Genomic DNA, 23,496 nt, shown 5'->3' with positions numbered 1-23,496 from the left:
CTGCAGGTCTGTCTCTTCCCTCACCCTATAATCTTGTGCAGTTTCAAAACAACACTTCCTTCATGTATCTACGTATTGCACCACAGTTCTAATTTACCAAGCAGGATGATAACGTATTTTCCTGTTTCCTTAGGAGGTAGAAGTAGAAACAACGAGAACGAGGCGTGAAATGCAGAGAAAGGCAGACGAGACGTAGGGATTCTGGAACAACGAGGTAGTGTCTGTTATATCCTGTAGAGGCGAGCTGGGGGTGATAAAAAGACCACGTGTGTGTATGTATATATGTTTCTATAAAAAGAGGGAGGGACTTGTAGTGCTTGTGGAGTGTGGCCAGGGTATGTACCTTATATATTTGGGAAGAATGGAGCCAGAGTGACAGCCCATGATGTGTTAGAGAGGTGTGTGCTGCTTCTAATGCAGAGTATGAGAAGCTCACAGTGTGCAGTGAAATCAGATTAAAGCCGGCCACACGTGGATCGAAATTCGCCTGTTTCAATCTTTGTAAATCAATGTAGCACCCTGGCTGTGCAGGAAACAATCTACCGATCAGCTTCTGCACAACCAGCCTGATGGGTTTTCCCAATCAATCAGTGTCAGATCAATCAGTGTCAATCAAAGCAGGAGTGATTCCCCCATCCATATTCAGTGTGTGGTAGGGGGGAACGCCCTCCATCATACACTTCTCTTCTGTGCATCTTGCCCTCCTCTCCTGTCCATGCTGCCCTCCATCATGCCCTCCTCTCCTGTGCATACTGCCCTCCATAATTCCCTCCTCTCCTGTACATGCCCTCCATCATGCCGTCCTCTTCTGCGCATACTGCCCTCCTTTCCTGCACATACTACCCTCCTCTCCTGCGCGTACTGCCCTCCTCTCCTGTGCACTGTGCCATCTTCTCCATCATGCCTTCCTCTCCTGCACATACTGCTTTCTATAGTGCCCTCCTTCCTGCGCATACTGCCCTCCATCGTACCTTACTGTCTTGCGCATACTGCCCTCCTCTGCTGCGCATATTGTCTGCCTTCATGCCCGCCTTTCCTTTGCCTACTTCCCTCCATTGTGCCCTCCTTTTCTTTGGCTACTGCCCTCCATCATGCCCTCCTCTCCTCTGCCGACTGCCCTCCATTGTGCCATCCTCTTCCTACTGCTCTCCTCTGCTTTGCCTACTGCCCTCGTCTCCTGTGCATAGACCTCTCCATCGTGCCCTCCTCCCTTGTTCATACTGCCCTCCATCATACCCTCCTCTCTTGCGCATACTGCCCTCTATGGTACCCTCTCCTGCGCATGCTGGCCTCCATCGTGCCCTTCCCCTGGGCATACTTCCCTCCATCATGCCCTCCTCTCCTGCACATACTGCCCTCCATCATACCCTCCTCCCAGGTGCATACTGCCCTCCATCGTACCCTCCGCCTGCGCATACTGCCCTCCATCATACCCTCTGCACTTCTCTCCTGCGTATACTGCCTTCCATCTTATCCTCCACACTTTGCACTTCTCTACTGCACATATTTTACACTAAAACATTTCTTTAGCATTGTTTGCACTATCCCCAACTTTGTCTGTTTTGAAAAGGGAAAAACTTGAAATATAAGGTAGCATTCTGTAGCTCAGGATGATGTGTTCAACCCAGACTGCCATAGGTTCTACTAAGCAGCATAGCATGGATCTGAAAACAAAGGCACTGCCAGGACCCATTGGGGTTTATTTACTAAAGCTGGAGAGTCCAAAATCAGACTCCCTTCTTCATAGAAACCAATCAGCTTCTAACCTCAGCTTGTTCAATGAAGCTTTGGCAATGAAACCTGGAAGCTGATTGGTTTCTATGCAGAAGGGAGTCTGATTTTGGACTCTCCAGCTTTAGTAAATAAACCCCATTATGTCTGAAAATGATTTGCTCAGCGGTTAAAAGCAGATCATTAAAAAAAAAAAAAAAGGAAAATTTGACCGCGAAAGGCTTGTAATGCTTCTCTGTTGTTTTAGCATTATATGGGATATTTTTGCATTTGGACATACAGTTGTTATTTTTCTTATGTTTTCAGTGGTATTGCTGTTTAAGAAGTCCAAATGGATACAACCCATTATTTGGAGGAGCCATCAGAGATGACTGAAGAGATGAAAATTTGGATGGAGAAGGCTTTTCAGATGGTAGGAACAACTGCAAAAGAAAATGTAACACCTCTCCAATTAACACTCACGTACTTTATTCAGATTTCCTATGCATGTAATGTTTCCTCTGTGTTCATAAAAGAGTCATTTTATCTTATTGTTTTGTTTACCATGAATTTAATGGACAATTACTGGCTACTTTACAGTATTTGCTTTAGTATCTCATCTTTTCCCAGTACTGGGAAGCCCTTTTTTGCCTAAAGATTAACCTTCATTCTTAATGGCATTGATTCAACAAAAAAATGGAAATGCTGGAAATCTACGTTTTGGCCCATGCTGACTTGATAACATCAACTTTACACCACCAACCTGAACCAATGACACAACACAGGATAGAATCATGGATTACCCAATCTTTTGAAGAAAAAACTGAAATTTATCAGAAAACCAGTGTTTAGTGATTCATGGCCAGTAAGCTTCCGTTATCTGTTCTTAGCTATGCATGGTCTTCTGCTGCTGTGGTCAGTTCTTCCCAAATTTGGTTTGATGTACATTTAAAGATGCCTGTCAGTATATTACTGTTCTATAGAGTTGTTTGTTTGTTTTTTTTTTGTTTTTTTGCAAAGTCATTGACTACTTGTCACTTTTCACCACACTGGCAATTCTCTACTCTTTACAGCAGGGTTGTTGAATTCCTATTGCCTGACGCCCAGGACATGCAGTGCCGGGCAAGAAGTTATTTTTTACGTTTAGCCCTACTGCAGGCAAGCAGCAGGGTTTAGAGCCGTCCTCCCGTAGGCTGTCCCTATCGACTAGCTGGCGCTTCCATCAGCTGATAGTAGAGGTGGCAGTGGTGGACGGATCAGTACCTTCTCAACTAGGAGAAATCGGGCAGTCTCCAGTGTACTACTTCTCCCTGACCCCGAGGTGGAGTCTGCAGCGAGGTTCGCAGTGATTGGGTGGAACTTGAGGAGGGTGTGTGGCAGGCCTTGGTGTTGATCACTCCTTGCCACAGGTGGGCTGATTTGAGAGAAGGCTGCAGGACTGGTATGTGTACAGTGTAGCGCTGAGTGGAGAGATAGTGATCTGGAAGCACATGCTAACACATTCATTGCTAGAAGATAATGAGTAGACATAGTTAACCCTTTTTATTGCACGTAGATAAGATCCCAGTTGGAAGTGCATGATTAACCCTTTCAGATATCTGTTGGAAAGGTATGATTAACCATTTCATTGCTAGCAGATCCCTGGTGGAAATATGAATTTGCATTAGGGATCGGTTAGCATTGAAACGGTTAATCATACGCTTCCAACACATATCTGAAAGGGTTAATCATGCACTTCCAACTGGGATTTCATCTTTCACCAATAAAGGGGTTAAGCTTGTCCAGTCACCAGAAATCTTCTAGCAATTAAACTTTCATTGCTAGAAGATCTCTGGTGATGGTACACGATTAACCAAGTAGTGGAACTACCAGGGTCTCAAAGGTCACACTTTTGCGACCTGGCCCTGGCATTTTGCCACCATGGGAGGGGCCCAAGACAACAGGAAAGGGGCCTGCTGCAGGACCGTAATAAAGGGCCTTGGGATCAGTGGGAAGGGTCCCAGGACCGATGGAAAGGGCCCCAGGGGTCCTTCTTGGTTTTTTGCAATGGGGCCCTGAAGGTTCTAGCTACACCTCCAAGAGGCAGATAAAGACCGCAACCACTCTGTCCACCTCTATGACATAGGAAACAGAGATGACCATACATCACTTCCAGTTTCCCTTGCCAATTTAAAAATGGAAAGCTTTTGATCACACCAAGGGCAGAGGAGGGATCTGGGTCTTATCGACCCCAGATCTCTCCATAAAGAATACCTGTCACTGCCTGTTGCCGTCACAAGGGATGTTTACATTCCTTGTGACAACAATAAAAGTTATTAAAAAAAAAATGAAATAACAGTGTAAAAAAAAAAAAATTACATTTTTTTAAAGCATCTCCGCCCCCCCCTGTGCTCGTGCACAAAGGCTAACACATGCATCAGTCTTGCATGCATGCAAACAGCAGTCGTCCCACACATGCAAGGTATCACAGCGATTGTCAGATCATGGGCAGTAATTCTTGCTCCAGAACTCTTCTGTAAATCTAAAGTGGTAACCTGTGAAGGCTTTTGGATAGTATGGATAATAAACTTTACTTAGTTTGTTGCCGTTGCACGGGCAGGCACATTTTTTAAAGTGTGAAATGTTGGTATCTATCATCATCTTTACTAGAAAATTGGATTACATATTGTTATTGCACAGGTGGCAACCAATTACGGTACCACGCTTGAATTCACTGAGCTCCCGAGAGCGACCCATTTTTTCACAAATGTTTGTAGAAGCAGTCTGCATGCCTAGGTGCTTGATTTTATACACCTGTGGGGGTAGTGTTTACCTGTTTTAATTGCAGTATCATTTAAACATTATCTGTTTAGGCCCAAGATGCTTTGGACAATGGTGAGGTCCCTGTTGGATGTCTAATGGCATATAACAATCAGCTTGTAGGACAAGGAAGAAATGAAGTCAATGAGACAAAGAATGTAAGTTTTTACATCATGATTTTGTGGGTTTCATGTTGGACAGCTTAAAAAAACCCTGTTGTCTAGACCATCAATTTTAACAAAAATATTCCAATAAGGTTATATGTACAGTTCTAGTGTTCTTAAATGCACAATAGTAAAATCAGTCTGTATATGCAGTAAAGCATGCTTGTTATACACACTGTGGAACCTAAAGGGTTAATCCTTCTTCATTGTGTAATAATGCTGTTTGATCATGACTTCTCTGATCCTCCCTTTCTTCCAGTGTCCCCTCTTATCTCCTGATAAGACATATCATGTGAAGACACTGCACATGCTCAATTTGGTGTATATTGCTAGAGAGGTGTTTTTTTTTTATCTTGATCAGCACATGGCCAATCAGCACTGCCCAGACAGGTCAGGGGTTCTGCATCCTCCCAGAGAAAACTCCTACAAACTTTAACCAGTGCTCTGCTGAACACTGATAGAGGCCACAGGACCTCTCTAACTGCTGATGAGAAAAGGTATTTATATTTACTAAAATAATTGCATTTCCATGTTCTGTGTACTGTTGGAGACCAGATATAGTGAATGCAGGGTCCTGGGTTTAGTAACACTTTAAAGTCATTTTAAAAGCCAACTGATTACCTTAATGCATTTCCTGCATTAAGGTAAAAAATTCCCCAACAACTGTCCACCCCAAAACACTTATCCTCTTAATGATCCAGAGCTGTTCCAGCTTCAGATCCTCTCCCTTCACTTTTTGGCATCACAGGAGACATCGGCAGTAGCAGAAGCGATAGGCTCATGTTGGTATCAGTCAAAACTTGTGAGGAAGAAGTAGGGGGGGGGGGGGGTGTCTATGGACACAGACTGTCTCTGGAGCAGGTAAGTATAGCCTATTAATTTAATTAAAAAAAGGCTTTATTATCACTTTAATGTATTTTATGCATGTTATTTAGCTGTAAAACCTTCCTTGTGTAGACGTCCATAGGCCATGAGACTGCTTCTGGACTTTTCCATCTTGAATGTGACCACAGGTTCAGTGGAATCAGGGTGTCACACTATAGTATTCTTCTTCATTTCTCCTCCGGCTGCTATATAAAAGATTACAAAGGGAGGGATGGGGGATCTGGTCCAGAGTAGTAGTAGTAGTTAGAAAAGTGGTAGTGTTAGAAATATATATATAATCATTATTTTCCACTGGGCTTTATATTTGCTATAAGAATATAGTGAAAAAATGTGCCCTGGGAATTATGAATTTATTTTGTTGAAACAGTTTTCATTCAGCGTGTGATACCAGTGTCAGAGCCACGTTGACTGGAAACTCAGGTGTAGTCTAAGGCTGGGGTGTTTTGCCCATTTGTGCACTGTGGTGCCGGCTATTCTTAATGACAGTCCAACACACCTTGACAACAGGTGTGCATTGCAACACAATGCACTGCTGTGAATTGTGATGAGCTGTATTACAAAAAAAATAGTATATGCCCCTTTTTTGGTGTGGTAGCCCATTCAAAGGAATAGGCTGCCCTAGTACAACGCATATTAAAACGCAGCTTACTGCATGTGTGTTGCCATCCAGCATAAGTGGAGGAACAGGGTGGACACTTCTGTACTGCATAGGTGAAAGGGAGTTTTGTCAGATCCTGCTGAGCTGTGTAAGAGATGAACCCGCTGCTGAAAGAGAGGTTGGGCAATGGAAGAAATAGGAAGGGCTTTTGATGATAATTTGGCAGACTGTGTAGAGTTAGACTGGCCAGACATTATACAATTTTCTTGTACAATTTTCCTTTAGATTTACCAAAAAGCATATAATATGTGGTCAAATCTAAACAACACTTTCAATTGTATCCAATTAGGCAGGCCCTTGCACTATATAGTTGAAGTTAAATCTAAAGGAAATTGTACAGAAACTGTACAGAAAATTGTATAATGTATGGCCAGCCCAAGGGCCCATTCTCTTTTCAATGTGGTTTAATATGAGGTATGTGCTTTCTACATGTGTTAGGAAATGGCAGCCAAATGTATTAACCCAATGCAAATCCAAAACACATGCATTGCAGCCCACAACACACAGTATGGAGTCCACCATGTGGTAAGACTAAGGTATGATTTTGATACAGGAAATGCAGATTTTTTTTGATGGGGAAAAATATATAATAATTCCTTATTGTTTGGTAAAATTTAAAAGATGATGTTACACCAAGTAGATGGGTATATTAACTTAAAATTGTGCGCACCCGTGGAATGGTGACAAACTACAATACTTAAAAATCTCCATAGGTGGCTCTTTAAAAGTTTTTACAGGTTACTACTTTAGAGTTACACAGGAGTTCTGGTGTTATAATTATTGCACTCACTCTGACATTCGCAGCATTACCTCATACGTGTGGTGTGATTGTCATTTACATATGTGTGCGCATTCACATTTATGTGGAGGGGCGCTTTAATTATTTTTGATTTTGTGGGGGTTTTTTATTTTTGTTACACTGTATCTTTTTTTTTTTGTTTTCCTTGTGATTGCTGGGACAGGCAGTCTTTACTGAGAGATCTTGATCTATTAGACTTCACTGCCCTCAAAAGCAACAGGAGATAAAAACGGGCACTTCCCCGCTTACATGAGAGAGATCTGTCTTGTTTACATTTGCAGATTTCTCTCCTGTCAGGTGCTCTGCCTATAGCCAGGTCCCAGCCATGAGTTGCTGGCCGGGACGCGGTGATTGACATGTACAGGAGCCAATGACAACATGGGTAGGTGGGCATACACGTGCCCCCTACCCGGAAAAGCTGTATCCTGTATCTATGCATGATTCTGCACAGAGCGGCTGCCCTGTAGCAGTAAAGCTGCTATAGGGCAGATGCCAACTGGTTAAAGTAGAACTTTACCTATAATTGCTAAAAAAAAATAATGTTCTTTAGCAAGGAAAATATATTCCACATTAACAAGTATGCTACCAATATTAGTGTGTGCTGTAAATAATTGTTAAAAATTGTTCTTTAGCAAGGAACATATATTCCACATTAACAAGCATGCTACCAATATTAGTGTGTGCTGTAAATAATTGTTAATAATTGTTCTTTAGCAAGGAACATACATTCCACATAAATAATTATGCTACCAATATTAGTGTGTGCTATAAATTGCCTCCAGCATTGATTCTGTTTCTTCTTGCAGGAGGCTGCCATTTGGTTGCAGCCTAGATCCTTGAGCACCAGTAAATATTCAGGGTGTCAGTAGATCGGCCTCTACAAATTCGGCACAGTGCCTAAAAATAGAGAACAATTGAGCATGTGCAGAGCAGGGTGGGACAGTGTATTACTGGATTTTAAACAGTATAGGCACTCATTTTTAATGTTTTACATAGCTATACATGCAAAAGGGGTCAGCCTAAAGTGATCTAGCAGGAATTCCACTTTGTTACTCATCCCCTTTAAATTCCTTCTCTCCTGGGAGTTGAGGAAAATGACTGCCAAATATTCAACTTTTATACAGTTTATTAATACCTATCCTGCCCCATGGAACCAGTTATTTACCCATTGGGTGCTGCCATCTCCACTCTTGCATAGTCGTAGCCATGCTTTCTGCCAAATCCTATATATCAAAGGTACCTCTGCTCTTTTTGGTGCAGTGACTGCTCTTGGCAGTCAGGGAGAGTGGTATATCTGTAGTCAGGGAGAGTGGTTAGAAATAGAGGTTAGAGCTTATCTGCTGACCTTTGACAGGTTGTCAAAATTTGAACTCAAGTAGCAGTGCTATTTAGTCTGCTTAGGCTTTACATTTTAGGAAAATTACATTTAAGTCAGCTGACAGAGTGGATTATGCTGAAGGTACTATTATGTTTATGTGATTGGGAAATGGAATGGTTCACTTTAAGAATATAGTGAAAGATTATCTTCTGATTTTATTTTTATCTTTTTGTAAATTCACATGCAGCTTTCAACAACACCCCTATTTGCTCCTTTCGTTTACATAGTAATTCTTCATTTTCTCTAATAGCTCAAATATACATTACAGTCATTTATGAAAATTGGTAACCATACCAACCAGATATTTGTTTAATGTTCTACACTGCTCGGGAAGATGACAGAATCTGTTTGGTTGCTATGGAAATGCCAACTATTTCTATGCTTTCTTTTCTGTTTCCCGTTATAGCTGAAGTAGGTATGCTTGACTCACACATTCAGACTTGTTACATATGCAGTGTAAAGCGCTATAACCTTTTAGCATCAAATCAGATTTCACTTAACTGGAATAGGATCAGCGGTTGGTTGCTATGGATTTGCACACTTTTTCTTTGCTTCATTAAAATGCCCAATTGTCTTAGTTTAAGTAATGGTAATATACAGTTACCCAAAGCAGCCCATCAAGATTGCAGACGTTCATTAGTAAAGTAATGAGAGTAAAATTCTGATTGATTGCTGTGGGTTTTGGAACCTGCGTTAATTCTCAAAGGTCACCCTATTGGTTTTTTTTTTTGTTTGTTTTTTTTTTAATTAACCTCCCTGGCGGTATTCCCGAGTGTAGCTCGGGGTAAAGTTTCAGTACCACAAGCGGTAACCCCGAGCTACACTCGGGCTTACCATGCGGCGCTGCTCCGTGATCCCTCGATCACTTACCTTGTCCTGCGCTCCTGCGATGTCCCTCCTGCAGTGTCCCCGGCAATGTAATCCGGCGGATGCCGGCATCTGTCATCTGGGTTCCGTCCCCTGTGAGCGTCAGGACGTACGGGGGACGGAACGGCGGGAAATTTTAAAATGACAAAAAGTGACAGTCACTAAGATCACATAGTAAAACTGTATCAAACCATTTCACATACATTTTGTCCCTAGTGCTTTGTCCTGTGCCCTGCCTGCATTTTTACTGTTCTTTCTGCCTGAGAAACGTCCATGGTGTCCAAAAAGTGTCCCTTTAGGTCAAAAGCGGTTTTAGACCAGCTAGAGAACAGTGATAGTAAATCAGAACCACTTGCAGAGTTGAGTGATAATGATTCGTGGGGAAATTCGTCAGACACTGAAAACGATTTTGCGACTTTGCTCAGTGATGTGCGAACTTGGCGCAATATTTTAAATTTCAGTGTTTTTGGTTTCATTATATTATTGAATTAAATGTATTATTATTATATTATTTTTTAGGATTATTTATTAAATTATAATTTATGATTTCGTGTTTCAAGTTTTATCCTACCCGGGATGTTTACTAGACTCTTGTTCGGACAGATTTCAGTGAGTTATTCCTAAAAATTACAGGCCTACAATAAAAAAAAACATATTTCCATGCAAAAAAATGTACCGCTTTGAGCACAGAAATATGGACATAATCATACCGCTAGGGAGGTTAATGTGTGGTAGGGTTGGGTTGATGTAATTGATTACAGGGTTATTTTCTTTGGTAAATTTGCCAGCATTGAAAGCTCAGAGAAAATAAAGTTTTTCTGATTTTAAACTTCCTAACTAAGTTTTTCTGTTACAGGCTACACGCCATGCAGAAATGGTGGCTGTTGATCAGGTTCTGGACTGGTGCAGGATGAATGAAAAGAATTCCGCACAGGTTTTTGAAAACACAATTTTATATGTGACAGTTGAACCATGTATCATGTGTGCTGGGGCTCTGCGCCTGCTCAGTATCCTTCTTATTTAACTGGTATGTCCCATGTAATGAGATGAATTACATGCATAAGAAGCAAAATAAGTGTGCTGTGCATATGTACAGAATGATTAAGTGGTAAGGCTTTTGTAATCTTCTTAACTCCTTAATCTGTCTAGTAGTAATGACAGAATTAGTACATGAAACTTATTACAGAGTATTAGTGGTCAGAACTAACCAGTGCATAAATATTCCCAAAACTATGTATTTTTTATATTCTAGTATGTGTTTTTTTTTTTGTTTTTTTTACAATGCAAGCTACCTTTTGATATTTGTAGGCATTAAAGTGGACATCCACACTAAATTACATTCCCCCCCAACAACATGTAAATCTGATTTATTTTTTGTCAGTTTACCTCTTTTTTATCTCTTTTTTTTTTTCTGTTTCCATTCTTGCCTAGGTGAGAATAACCTGTATTGCTCTTAGTGATATGCATGGCACACATCCCAAAAGGCATCTGCTTACTCAAAGCAGAGAATAAGAGTGAGCTAAGCAGCATGTAGTCAGAGGCGGCTTGCTGAACCTGCAGAGACAGCCACCTCCTGATAACATAATAGAAAAGAAGATGGTAGGGCAGGACCCTGGTGGTGTAAGCGGAGAAGTGGGATGCAGCAGGACAACACTGGATCTGCTGGGTGGGTGAGTATCTGAATTGAGGAAAGCCCTGCTTTGGATAAGCAGAAAAAAAATGGTGAGTGAGGTTCCTCTTTAAGCAGGCATAGCTACGTTGTAATATAAAAAGGAATATTACATTAAAACGTATAGCCAAAACCCCTTATGAGATAAAAAGTGTTATTTTATGTCTACCTCAAACAGCAACTTTTTTTTCTTCCTGCTGTCCCTGATACAGACCACTGTTAACATCAGTTAGAAGCTACCAGTATTTTTAGGAACAAAAACCAGTCACCTAGTCATTGCTGAATAACTTTCACATACAAAATATCGCAGAACTTGATTGTACATGCGATTGTTTCCGTAGATCTGAACTTTGGTGAACTGAAAAAAGAAATTGATAAAGTGGCAAATAATACACAGGAATAAAGATATTGCATAGGATAGGCTTTTGTTTGGTGTTTTTAGTGATGCTTGTTGCTTTTTTGTGTGCCCACTCTGTTTCTTTTTTACTGGAAACAAAAGTAAACAAAAAAGTTTAGCGGCAGCAATAAATATCAAGTCATAAAAATGCTTCACTGATATACCTGTCAAGAGCATGCCCTCAGTATTTATGTAGAGCTGTTTTGTGTGTATGAACCCTAATACCATAAAGTATTTATTTTCCCTCCTTAACAAAGAAATATGAATTCCATTGGTGGTATATGGTTGCCACAATGAACGATTTGGTGGATGTGGGTCAGTTCTGAATGTGGCTGCAGATGACATTCCAGCCACAGGGGCAAGTTTTAAGGTAAGGGGATTTTTTTTTACTGTTTTATATACAAAATCTTGAGTTTTAAAGTGATATGAGAGGTTCAGTTTTGTTTAAAAAAAAATAAAAAAATTGACAAACATGTCATGCTTACCTGCTCTGTAATGGTTTTGCTAACTGTTTTATTTCTGAGACTCTGATCCTATATGAATTTAAGATAAAAACAGTTTGGTTGATCTGGAAGTTTTAAGCACCACACCCTAATATTGTCAATGAAGAAATATATTGAAAACTCAATGAGACTTTTAAGGTGCTGAAATAAAATCCACAGAATCTAATTAAAACTACATATGAAATAACATGCAATTTTTGCTATACCATAACATGGACTGTACATTATAACTTATACAAAACATACACACCCATTTTCCGAAGAGTTTCCATTGATAAAAGGGGAGTAATCTTTATCTGATGTTATTTGCTATTTTGCTTCTTAGCCTGGGTTCACACTGATGCAGTGCAAAATTCGCAGCATTTTCTGCGTGAATTCCGCTCCGCATCACAATCGCACCCCGTTCATGCGAACCGCTGCGGGTGTGTATGTTAACAAAACCCCGAAATCAATCCGCAAAACGCGGTGAGATGCGCAGAATCGGATTGCATGGGTGTGAATACCCATGAGATTCGATTCTAGTACAGAACAAAAAAAGGGTCCTGCACCTTTTTTGGTGCAGATACAGTGTGATTTGAGCCACACAAAATGTATGGCTCCAGTCGCATGCCATCCAATTTGCATGTGATTTGCACAGGAATGTGGTATGAACCCAGCCTTAAAGTGATATCAAAGGTTTTTTTTTTTTGTTTTGTTTTTTTAATTACAGTAACAAACTTGTGGTTTTGCACAGAGCAGCCCTGATCCTCTTTCTTCTCGGGTCCCCCAATGGTGTTTCTGGCTTTTTCCCCTTGACCAGTGCCCCCAATAGCAAGCCGCTTGCTCTGAGGGAACTGGTGTATACTCGCTCCCAAGGCCTGCTCTATGCATCCATAGGACACATCGAGCCATGGTTTGGCCTGCCCCCCACTCTCTCCTCATTGGCTCTCTGGCTGTGATGGACAGCAGTGGGAGCCAATGGCTCCTGCTGCTGTGTCTCAGCCAATGAGGAGAGAGACCTGGGACAGCTGAGGCTCCCGTGCACACCGCTGAATCGAGAAGGGGGTCTGGGAGAGAGCTGCACACAGGTTTTTTTTTTTTTTACCTTCATGCATAGAATGTATGAAGGTAAAAAAAAAACTTCCGCCTTTACAACCGCTAAAACCATCTAATGTACTTGTATCAAAAAGGAAACAGAACTCATGTACAAGTGCTGAAGAACTGATCTTTTACTAGTCAAAAAAGACCATAAAAAAGCATGTAGCAAAAGTCATTCTGTGATACGAATATTGTGATCTTCACCAAGGACAGCCATGCATGAGGGAGGAGAAGATCTGGAAAGTTATCAAGGAATTTTAAAGAATATGTGAACCCTCACCTTGTAAAACAACCCATTAAGTTTAAAATAGAAATGAAAGACAAAACACTTGAGTATACAACACATTAAATTTTTTTTTTAACTTTTCCATACAAGTACAGCCCAGGCCAAAAGTTTTGAGAATGAAACAAATATTAATTTACCATCAAGGAAATGTGCAGTCATAATTGCGTTACACAAAAAGGGATTCGCAGACAAGGATATTGCTGCTACTAAGTTTGCACCCAAATCAACCATTTATCAGATTATCAAGAACTTCAAGGAGAGAGGTTCAATTGCTGTGAAGAAGGCTTCTGGGCGCCCAAGAAAGTCCAGCATGCGCCAGAACCGTCTCCTAAAATTGATTCAGCTGCAGGATCAGGGCACCAACAGTGCTGAGTTTGCTCAGGATTGGCACAGTGAGGCGAAGACTTTTGGAGGATGGCCTGGTGTCAAGAAGGGCAGTAAAGGAGCAATTTCAGGCTCACTCTCCAGGAAAAACATCAGGGACAGACTGATATTCTGCAAATGGTACAGGGTTAGGACTGCTGAGGACTGGGGTAAAGTCATTTTCTGTGATGAATCCCTTTTCCGTTTGTTTGGGGCATCTGGAAAAAACCTTGTTCGGAGAAGAAAAGGTGAGCGCTACCATCAGTCCTGTGTCATGCCAACAGTAAAGCATCCTGAGACCATTCATGTGTGGGGTTACTTCTCAACCAAGGGATTGGGCTCACTCACAATTTTGCAAGAACACAGCCATGAATAAAGAAGAGTAAAAAAACATCCCCCGGGAGAAACTTCTCCCAACCATCCAAGAACAGATTGGTGATGAAAAATGCCTTTTCCAGCATGATGGAGCACCTTGCCATAAGGCAAAAGTGATAATTAAGTGGCTTAGGGAACAAAACATCGATATTTTGAGTCCATGGCCATGAAACTCCCAGACCTTAATCCCATTGAGAACTTGCGGACAATCCTCAAGAGGCAGGTGAACAACCCCCCGCCACACACACAAATTTTGACAAACTCCAAGCATTGATTGTGCAAGAATGAGCTGCCATCAGTCAAGATGGGGCCCAGAAGTTGATTGAGAGCATGCCAGGGAGAATTGCATAGGTCTTGAAAAAGAAGGGTCAACACTGCAAATATTGACTCTTTGCACAAACTGAATGCCATTGTTATTAAAGACTTTGACACTTTTTTGAAATGCTTATAATTATACTTCAGTACACCATAGTAACATCTGACAAAAAGGATCTAAAAACACTGAAGCAGCAGACTTTATGAAAATATTTGTGCCATTCTCAAAACTTTTGGCCAGGGCTGTACGTTAAACAGTAGGCATATATCAGGAATATGAAATGTTGGGTTGACATTTTGTTTAATGGCGAGTTATCTTAAAAATCTTAGGTGTTGCGAAAAGTAAACTGAACTTTAGACCGGTAAAGTTTGAGAGTTGAACTAATTATAGCATGAAATGACAGCTCAGAGCAACAATGTTTGACCCAACTAAGATCTAATATTTCTGCTCATGAACAGGCCAGGTTTTGGCAATGCTCCCTGTTATGATGAGGAATAAGTGATATTATTTTGTATAATTCATATGATTTCAGGCTTTCCTCACTTTGGGGTCAATTCAATAAAGGTTACCACATGCGATATGAAGGTCACGTGACTCATTTTTTCGGAAATATCCCATGAGATAATACAAGAGACCATTCATCAAAGTAAAATATCAAATGTGAGGTAAATATGGTAAAGATGGACAAAAGTCCATCCAGTTCAACCATTAAAAAAAAAAAAGTTATAATCCTATATCCACAGTTGATCCAGAGGAAGGCAAAAAAAAAACCCCAGCAAAGCATGATCCAATTACAATTCTGAAGGTTAAGTGCTTTCTATTTGTAAAGCAAATATTCAGTAAATATTAAATAAAAGAAAATACCCCAACATCACACGCACGCAGGCTGCTGCTGATCTGATGCTACTTGTTTATGCCACTGTAGCTATGATCAAAACAATTTTTAAGTTTAAAGGGCAACTCCAGTTTCGTGGAAATTTAGAAAAAAAAAAGTAATAAGATAGCGTATACAGTTGCAACACAAGTCATATTGTAATTGAATGTTAAAATTACATTTCACTTTCAATCTGCAGTCTCTGTAATAATTGTAAAATGTAATGCAATACGGCTAAACTGAGGTGTTCTGTATACAGATGGTTTGTTGAACGCCCCCCAGATACATAATTTCCTGCTTGTGTGATTGGCTTACTGATTTTCCCAGAAGTCAGCACTAAGATACAAGTCAGATTTTGAACATCCCCTGCTACAAAAATGTCATTTTGGTGAGATACACCCAATGGAAAATCACGTCTAAAGAGGTGAAGACCCTGCCACTTTCCTCATTAGAACCCTACAGGTGCAGCAGCTGATTGATAATTATAAAACCACTGCCATACAGATTCACTGTGCACATGGACACAGTTTTTTTCTCCAAAATAAAGGTAAGAATCTGCAGCAGCTTGTTAACCACATCCGACCAGCCACTGTAGATATGCCAGGAACACGCTCATACTCAATAAACCTCCATTGCTAGTATAGTGTCTGAACAGATCAATATCTTGGATCAGATCAGCACTACACCAGCGTTCACATTAGTATAGTGTCCCCAAAAACGCAGCATTAGCAGGATCAGCCCCGGCACCTGCGTTTAGCCCCTACGCTTACCCCCCCCTTCTCCCCCAACAAGTGCAGTGTCAGTAGGTCACTGCCACTTGATACATTGCACACAAAACTGCAGTGTTCGCAGAATTAGGCCTGATCTCTGTTAGCACTTGCCGGTAAATTTTGATGACTCTCATATGCAACAGAGTGCCAGTACTAGTGCCACGCTACCTTTTGTTGAACTGGCGAGCACCAGCAGCCTAGTACATCCTGGTCATTCACATACCAGCACTGCAGTATCACTTGGTGACGGGGCGAGTCCCATAAGTGCAGTACAAACTGGTGCGGTGGCGAGCACAAGTATTGTCCCGCAACCACCAAGAATTCGCACATAGGCCCGTAGAGCCCGTAGTATCCATCTGGATGTGCTTTCAAATCCCGATTGGCAGCCGACAAGTTCTGCAGCACCCGTACTTCCCCCATTCACTGCCCAAACCCAGAATTCAGGTGGAAACAGAAAATGTAACTACCCTTGATTTTTTGGAGCTGTTTTTCACGGAAGATCTGTATACATTGATTGTGGATCAAAGCAATTTATATGCACAACAATTTATTGCCACCAGCCCAAATTCAAACCTTGCCAGACCATTCGCATGGAAAGCCATTACGGTTTCCGAATTTACATTTTTTTTGGGGGGCCTAACCCTCAACATGGGCATTACTAAAAAAAATTAATTGCAGTTGTATTGGCCCACAGACCCGATTCATCATATGCCCATGTTCTCTGCTGCCATGGCCAGACAAAGATATGAGACTATAATGTGTTATGCATTTCAACGACAATACACTCTGTCATCCTTGAGGTGACCCTGAATTTGATGGGCTCCACGAAATTCGGCTCCTCGTAAATCACCTTAACCAAAAATTTTCAGATGTCTATACTCCCCAGCAAAACAATCGGCGTTGATGAGTCCCTCATTAATTTTTCTGGCCACCTTGCATTCAAACAATTTCTCCTCAGCAAGCGTGCCAGATATGGGGTCAAGATGTAGAAGACCTGTGAGAGGGCAACAGGCTATACATACAGTATAAGTTTCGGATTTACAAGGGAAAAGATTGTCACATGGAGCCCCCCGGATGCCCAGACTACATGGGGAGCAGTGGCAAGATAGTTTGGGACTTGGTGTCATCCTTTTTCCATATGGGGTACCACTTATACGTGGACAATTTTTATTCAAGCGTGCCACTATTTGTACAATCTTGGAATTGGTGCATATGACATTGTATGACCTAATGTGTGCCCACCATTAGAAGTGGGTGGATGCAGGTCGGTATATTCTAACGGTGGGCATACCACACACTTTTTCTGGCAGAGATTTCTTCTCTTTTTTTTATTCAGCCCACAGGCTGAATACAAAAAGAAAGGAAAAGAACATAGCATATATACCCAAAAAAGACCAGCGACATACTGGTACATCACTGGACTTTGAATGTTTATACTAGGATGATGGCTTCCCTGTGCTAGCATTAAAAGTCCTAAAAAAAAAATTAAACAGTGTAAAAATAAAATTATAAAATGTAAAATGGGACAGTGTAAAAATAATTAAATTAATCATAATAACTTAAAAAAAAAAAGCACTCCCGCCCCCGCCCCCCCCCCCCGTGTACGCATACCTGTGTGCGCGAGCGTTGGCCCTGTGCTGGTGTGTAAACCGGTTGCACCATGCATGGGAGGTATTGCTGTGAACGTCAGATCAAGGGCAGTAATTCTAATACTAGACCTCCTCTGTAAATCTAAAATGGTATCTTGTAAAGGCTTCTAAAATGTTGCCTATGGATATTAAAAATGTATGCAGTTTGTCGCCATTGCACAGGGCATGCGCAGTTTTACAGCATGTCATGTTTGGTATCTATTTACTCGGCATACCATCATCTTTTATATGTTACCAAATAATTGGGCAATATATTGTGTTTTTGTGCATTAAAAGTAAAAAAGTGTATTTTTTAAAACAAATTGCGTTTGTAAAATCGCTGCGCGAGTACTATGTGACATAAAAAATTGCAGCACCCACCATTTCATTCACTAGGGTGTTTGTGTTAAAAAATATATACTGTTTGGGGGTTTAAATTAATTTCCTTGCAAAAAATACAGATTTTTTTTCATGTGAACAAAAAGTGTCAGAAAAGGCTTGATCTTCAGGTGGTTAGAAGAGTGAGTGATGTGTGGCATAAACTTCTAATGCTGGGCATAAAATGCCCCCACCCCCCAAAACAACCCCTTTTTGGGAAGTAGACACCCCAAACTATTTGCTGAGAGGCATGTTGAATCAATAGAAGAATTTATTTTTTTATCACAAGTTTTTGACAAAATTACAAAATTTTTTTTTTTTTGTACACAAACTTGTCACTTAAATGATTTATTGCTCACACATGCAATGGGTATATATGGAATTACTGCCTAAAATACATTCTGCTGCTTCTCCCGAGTATGGGGGTACCACATGTGAGAGACGTTTTGGCAGTCTAGCCAAGTACAGGACCCCAAAATCCAATAAGCACCTTCAGGCTGTTAAAGGGCTTTATTTCCTCATTACACTTCCTACCTATCACAGTTTCGGAGGCCCTGAAATGCCAGAATAGTGCGAACCTCCCCCAAATTACCCCTTTTTGGAAAGTAGACACCCCAAGGAATTTGATAAGAAGCATGGCGAGTATTTTGCAGATCTCATTGTTGCCACAAGTTTTTGGAAAATGAAGAAAAAAAAAACAAAAACGTTTTTTCTTTTCTTTTTTACATTTCAAAACCTTGTGACAAAAAATTTGACTGGAAAATACTCACCATGCCTCTTTAAATTCCTTGGGGTGTCTACTTTCCAAAAAGGGGTCATTTGGGGGTGTTTGGTGCTATGCTGGCATTCCAGGGCCTCCGAAACTGTAATAGGTAGTGAGGAAGTGAAATGAGGAAGTTACTGACCTTCAGGCTTTCAAAGTGGTCATTGGATTTCAGGCTCCTGTATGTGGCTAGGCTCCCAAAAAGTCTCACACATGTGGTATCCCCATACTCGGTAGAGGTACTGTAGCAGAATGTATTTTGGAGTGTAATTCCACATATACCCATGGCTTGTGCAAGACATATATCATTTAAATGACAACTTTCTGTAAAAACAAAAAATAAATTTTTTTTGTCATTTTCCAGAAACTTGTGGGAAAAAAAAAAATCTTCCTTGTACTCAATTGGGTTTATTTACTAAAGCTGGAGAGTCCAAAATCAGACTCCCTTCTGCATAGAAACCAATCAGCTTCCAGGTTTCATTGCCAAAGCTTCATTGAACAAGCTGAGGTTAGAAGCTGATTGGTTTCTATGCAGAAGGGAGTCTGATTTTGGACTCTCCAGCTTTAGTAAATAAACCCCAATATGCCTCTCAGCAGATAGCTTAGGGTGTCTACTTTCCAAAAAGGGGTCATTTGGGGGTGTTTGTACTATCCTGGTATTTTAGCACCTCAGGAAATGTGATGCGCAGTCAGAAAGTAAAAGCTGTGTAAATTCCATTATCTATACCATAGTTTGTAGATGCTATAACTTTGACTCGAAAGCAAATCAATATACACTTTTTTTAACCAAAAACATGTAGCAGAATACATTTTGGCCTAAATTTATGACAAAATTTTAGTTTTTTTGGATTTTTTTATGACAGAAATGAGAAAATGTTTTTTACAAAACTTTTTTGTTCATAGTGCCAAAAAAAAAGCGCACAGGTAATGAAATACCACCAATAGAAAGCTCTATTTGTGTGAAAAAAATACATAAAATTATGTACCGTATTGCATGACCGCACAATTGTCAGTTAAACTAGTGCAGTGCTGTATAACAAAAAAAAATGGCGTAAATTGCAGTGTCTATACCATAATTTTTAGAAGCTATAACTTTCACACAAAGCAATCAATATACACTTATTTGGATTTTTTTACCAAAAACATGTAGCAGAATACATTTTGGCCTAAATATACAACTAATTTCAGTTTACTATATATTTTTTTATAGCCGAAAGTAAAAAAATATTGTTTTTCTTCAACATTTTTGGTCTTTTTTTGTTTATAGCACAAAAAATAGGCTCACAGGTGATCAAATACCACCAAAAGCTCTATTTGTGTGAAAAAAAAAGACGTAAATTTTGTTTGGGTACAGCAGTGCATGGCCGCGCAATTATCAGTTGAATTAGTGCAGCGTCGAGTAGCAAAAAGAGATCTGGTCATTAAGGGGGGGTAAATCCTCTGGAGGGCAAGTGGTTAAAATCCTTGCAATTTACACTGACCAACCAGAGGGGAGTGTTTTTTTTTTTTTTTTTCTCAACAAAATTGGACTTACTCTTCAAATGATACATGCCAAATATTTATTGGCAATGTACTTTACCACAATTTTGTTACAGTATATTGTCTAATATATTGTAAGATCCAAGGCGTAGGGCCCTCCTTTCCCTCTTGTATTGAACTGTATTGTCTCCCGTTATATTGTAAAGCGCTGAGCAAACTGTTGGCGCTATATAAATCCTGTATTATAATAATAATAATATAATATGTTTTTGACATAATCAGCAAAACATACTTGGAATTTTATTAGATTTAGTTGCACACTGATGAGCATATTTTATTTTGTAGAGATATACTTGAAGTACTTCAGATAAAACACTAATGCATATTGCTGTTTTAAGATTTTAGATACCTGCTTTTATATATTCACTTTTTTTTTATTATCTTTACTTTTCAACAACAGTGCATTCAAGGATACAATGCCAAGAAAGCCGTGGATATGATGAAAACCTTCTATAAGCAGGAAAACCCTAATGGTAAGTGTCTCATTTCTGTTTCAGTAGGCAAGTACATTAGATTTGCTCCTGAATTTAATATTTTTCTTGCTTTTTCTTTTCAGCACCAAAATCAAAAGTTCGCAAAAAAGAGTAACCATCAACTGAAGCTATGTAACAGTTGCCTTGTAGCTGCAATGCAGCATCACACCATCAGTGAAATTTCTATTCTTGATGAGCAGAATTGTATAATCTTCTTATCTACCTCATTAGGAGCTACTGGCCCAAGCTGTCTGCTTGGCTGATTAACAAGTGTTTTTCGATTAGGACAAATTCTGCCTATAATCATTACACTCATTATTTTATATTTCTGAGGTAAATGAACTTCATTTTCTTTTTTTTAAAATTGCATATCTTGTACTTCTGTTACAAAAGCTTAACTGTGTTCTGCATAAAACTCCTCTGTAATACAAAGCAGACCAGAAGAGGTCACCACAACTACAAGAACACACTGTAGCACAGACGAAACTTGTTCCTGGATTCTACACGTTCCTATCCTGAAGTGAACCATGGAGTATGCTTTTTACTGTTCAACAATAGAAACCTGTCGTAATAGAAATGTTGACCTTTTTTCTAAAAATTTAATCTTACCAGTGCTTTGAATATGTTGAGTCACTGGCCTGAAACACACCTAGACAGAAAAGGCTATGTTCCTTGGAGCATGTTAGATGTCCCCCCTATAATTAGGGAGTAACATGTTCCAGCTACTGCTGCCAGGTCCCCCTCACCCCCATCCCAGTGAGACAGCAGGCAGGGGATCTTCTCCCTACACTCGCTGTCACAATTTAAAAACAGCGCAGCCGTACAGGGCACCGCAGCTGACAGCTCGTAGTTCTGAATGAACTTTGAGAGTGTTGAGTGCTCTCATAGTTCATTCACAAGTCCTGCAGCTTTTAAGACAGCCTGTATGAAGACAAAGGCAGAAAGCTGCAGGGCTTATCTGTAACTTGACCATTAAACCCTGGATACACTGATCACAGGTACAATGCTTTCCAGACTCGTGCAGGAAAAAATAATACATGCACATTTTTTCCTGCAACAATGTGCATTTATTATTTCCTTTCTTGAAAGGTGAAGTCATTCTTTAACCCCTTTGCGCCGGCACCTCCCGGCCCTTTAGGAGGTTTCAGAAGCTGGGAGGCGGGGTTTTAGGGTCATGTGACCGCTGTGATTCGCTGCCACGACGGTCACATGATCGGAAAAGGTCCTGATCGCAAGGGGAGATCGGACCTTAACATGAGTCAAGGATATATGTGCTGGGAGTGTGCAGGGCGCGCGCTCTCAGCACATATGTATTTTCTAATGGTACGCAAATATGCGGCCGCTCAGCGTCAAGGCCCAGACACCGAGAAGCCGCATATTTGTGTGCGCTTAGCGTCTAGGGGTTAAGCTTTCCATGTATGGATCAAAATTTGACCAGTTCACAGGGACAATCTAACGATTGACTTCTATCGAAAGGGAAATTTGGAAAAATTTTGCCGCTCAGTGGCTGTGCTCACTTATTGATGTCTTCTGACAGCGGAGAGTGCTGCTATCAGAATACAATGGCACAGTGGGAAAGATTTCCTGTACCCATCTCGATTGTGTGGATAGGAGAATCCAATCTTTTTTTTCATTCCGCCTAGTGGCGGAATGAAAAATCTATAGGCAGTCTTAGAGGCCCTTGTCTATATTAACCTCTTGCCCTCTTGAGGATTTCCTCCCCTTCCTGACAAGGCCATTTTTTGCGTTACTTTAACTGACAATTGCACGGTCATGCAACGCTGCACACAAATGAAATTTCAGTCCTTTTTTTTCCCCCACGAATTGGGCTTTCGGTGATATTTGACTGCCTGTGCATTTTTTATTTTTTGTTCTAAAAAGAAAAAAAGACCGAAAATTTTGAGAATAAAAACAATATTTGACTTTTTGCTATTAAACCATTCCTGCCCAGTGCCATTAGTACAGAGTCAGTACTTTTTTTTTTTAGCACTGATCACTGTATTGGTGTCACGGGATGTCAGTGAAACCAAGTCAGTTCCCCCCCAGTGTCGGAATGCCCGCAGTCCCGCTATAAGTCACTGATTGCCACCATTACTAGTAAAAAAAAAAAATAAAAAAAATCCCAGTATATAAACTGTCATTTGTAAACACTATAATGTTCACATAAACCAATTAATTTATATGTATGGGGATTTTTTTTTAGCAGAGACATAGCAGAATTTTTTGGCCTAAATTTATGACTAAATTTGATTTTTTAAAAATATTTTTTACTGGATACGTTTAACCACTTCCCGACCGCTTTATAGCAGAAATACTGCTACAGGGCGGCAATGGTGTGCAAAATCATGTGTATATATACGTGATTTTGCATTTCCAGGTAGGGGGCTTGTGCAAGGCTGCGGCTGTCAATCACCGGGTCCCAGTGATTGACAAGCATCTCCAATGGGAAGAACTGTTTGTAAGCAGTTTGTAAACAGTTATCCCTGTCAGCTCGTGCACACTGCTTTGCATGGCTGTGCACAGCACAGCCATGCAAAGCAATGTGCTTACAGTGAAGCACACGGACACAGACACAAGTAAAACAGCACACAGTTAACCCTTTGATCGCCCTTCATGTTAACTTGTTTAGGGTCAGTGAACCAAGAAATGAAGTAAGATGGTGAACATGACAGCTAGGCTGCTAGTTTTTTCAGCCAATATTGTACTGATCATGTTTTTTCCTTTTTTCCCAATAAATTTTTTTGAGCATGTATATTTTTATGATTTGTGCGAACAAAGCATTACCTACAGTTTACTCTCCCTATGGAATAAATTATGTAAATACA

General features: G+C 40.4%; 1 protein-coding gene across 2 annotated transcripts; it reads left to right on the top strand.

Moving 5' to 3' along the window:
- The first annotated feature begins 7 nt into the window (after positions 1-7).
- On the top strand, positions 8-23,496 carry ADAT2 (adenosine deaminase tRNA specific 2). Of its 2 annotated transcripts, none has more exons than XM_089668639.1 (7): positions 8-272; positions 2,038-2,143; positions 4,563-4,667; positions 10,117-10,268; positions 11,591-11,696; positions 20,599-20,671; positions 20,755-23,496. In XM_089668639.1, exons 2-7 carry the CDS (start codon positions 2,063-2,065, stop codon positions 20,784-20,786), a joined length of 549 nt encoding a protein of 182 aa, XP_089524765.1. In that variant the 5' UTR covers positions 8-272; positions 2,038-2,062; the 3' UTR covers positions 20,787-23,496. The 2 variants fall into 2 exon arrangements, with proteins under 2 accessions (XP_089524765.1, XP_089524764.1); XM_089668638.1 differs by having other exon boundaries at positions 9-214.

This window comes from Staurois parvus, unplaced genomic scaffold, assembly GCF_062004578.1.
Source record: "Staurois parvus isolate SC_StPar_1 unplaced genomic scaffold, SC_StPar_1.0 ptg000059l, whole genome shotgun sequence".
Lineage (NCBI taxonomy): Eukaryota > Metazoa > Chordata > Amphibia > Anura > Ranidae > Staurois > Staurois parvus.
Note: the sequence above shows the minus strand (reverse complement) of the source record. Positions and strands in the feature narration are given on the sequence as shown.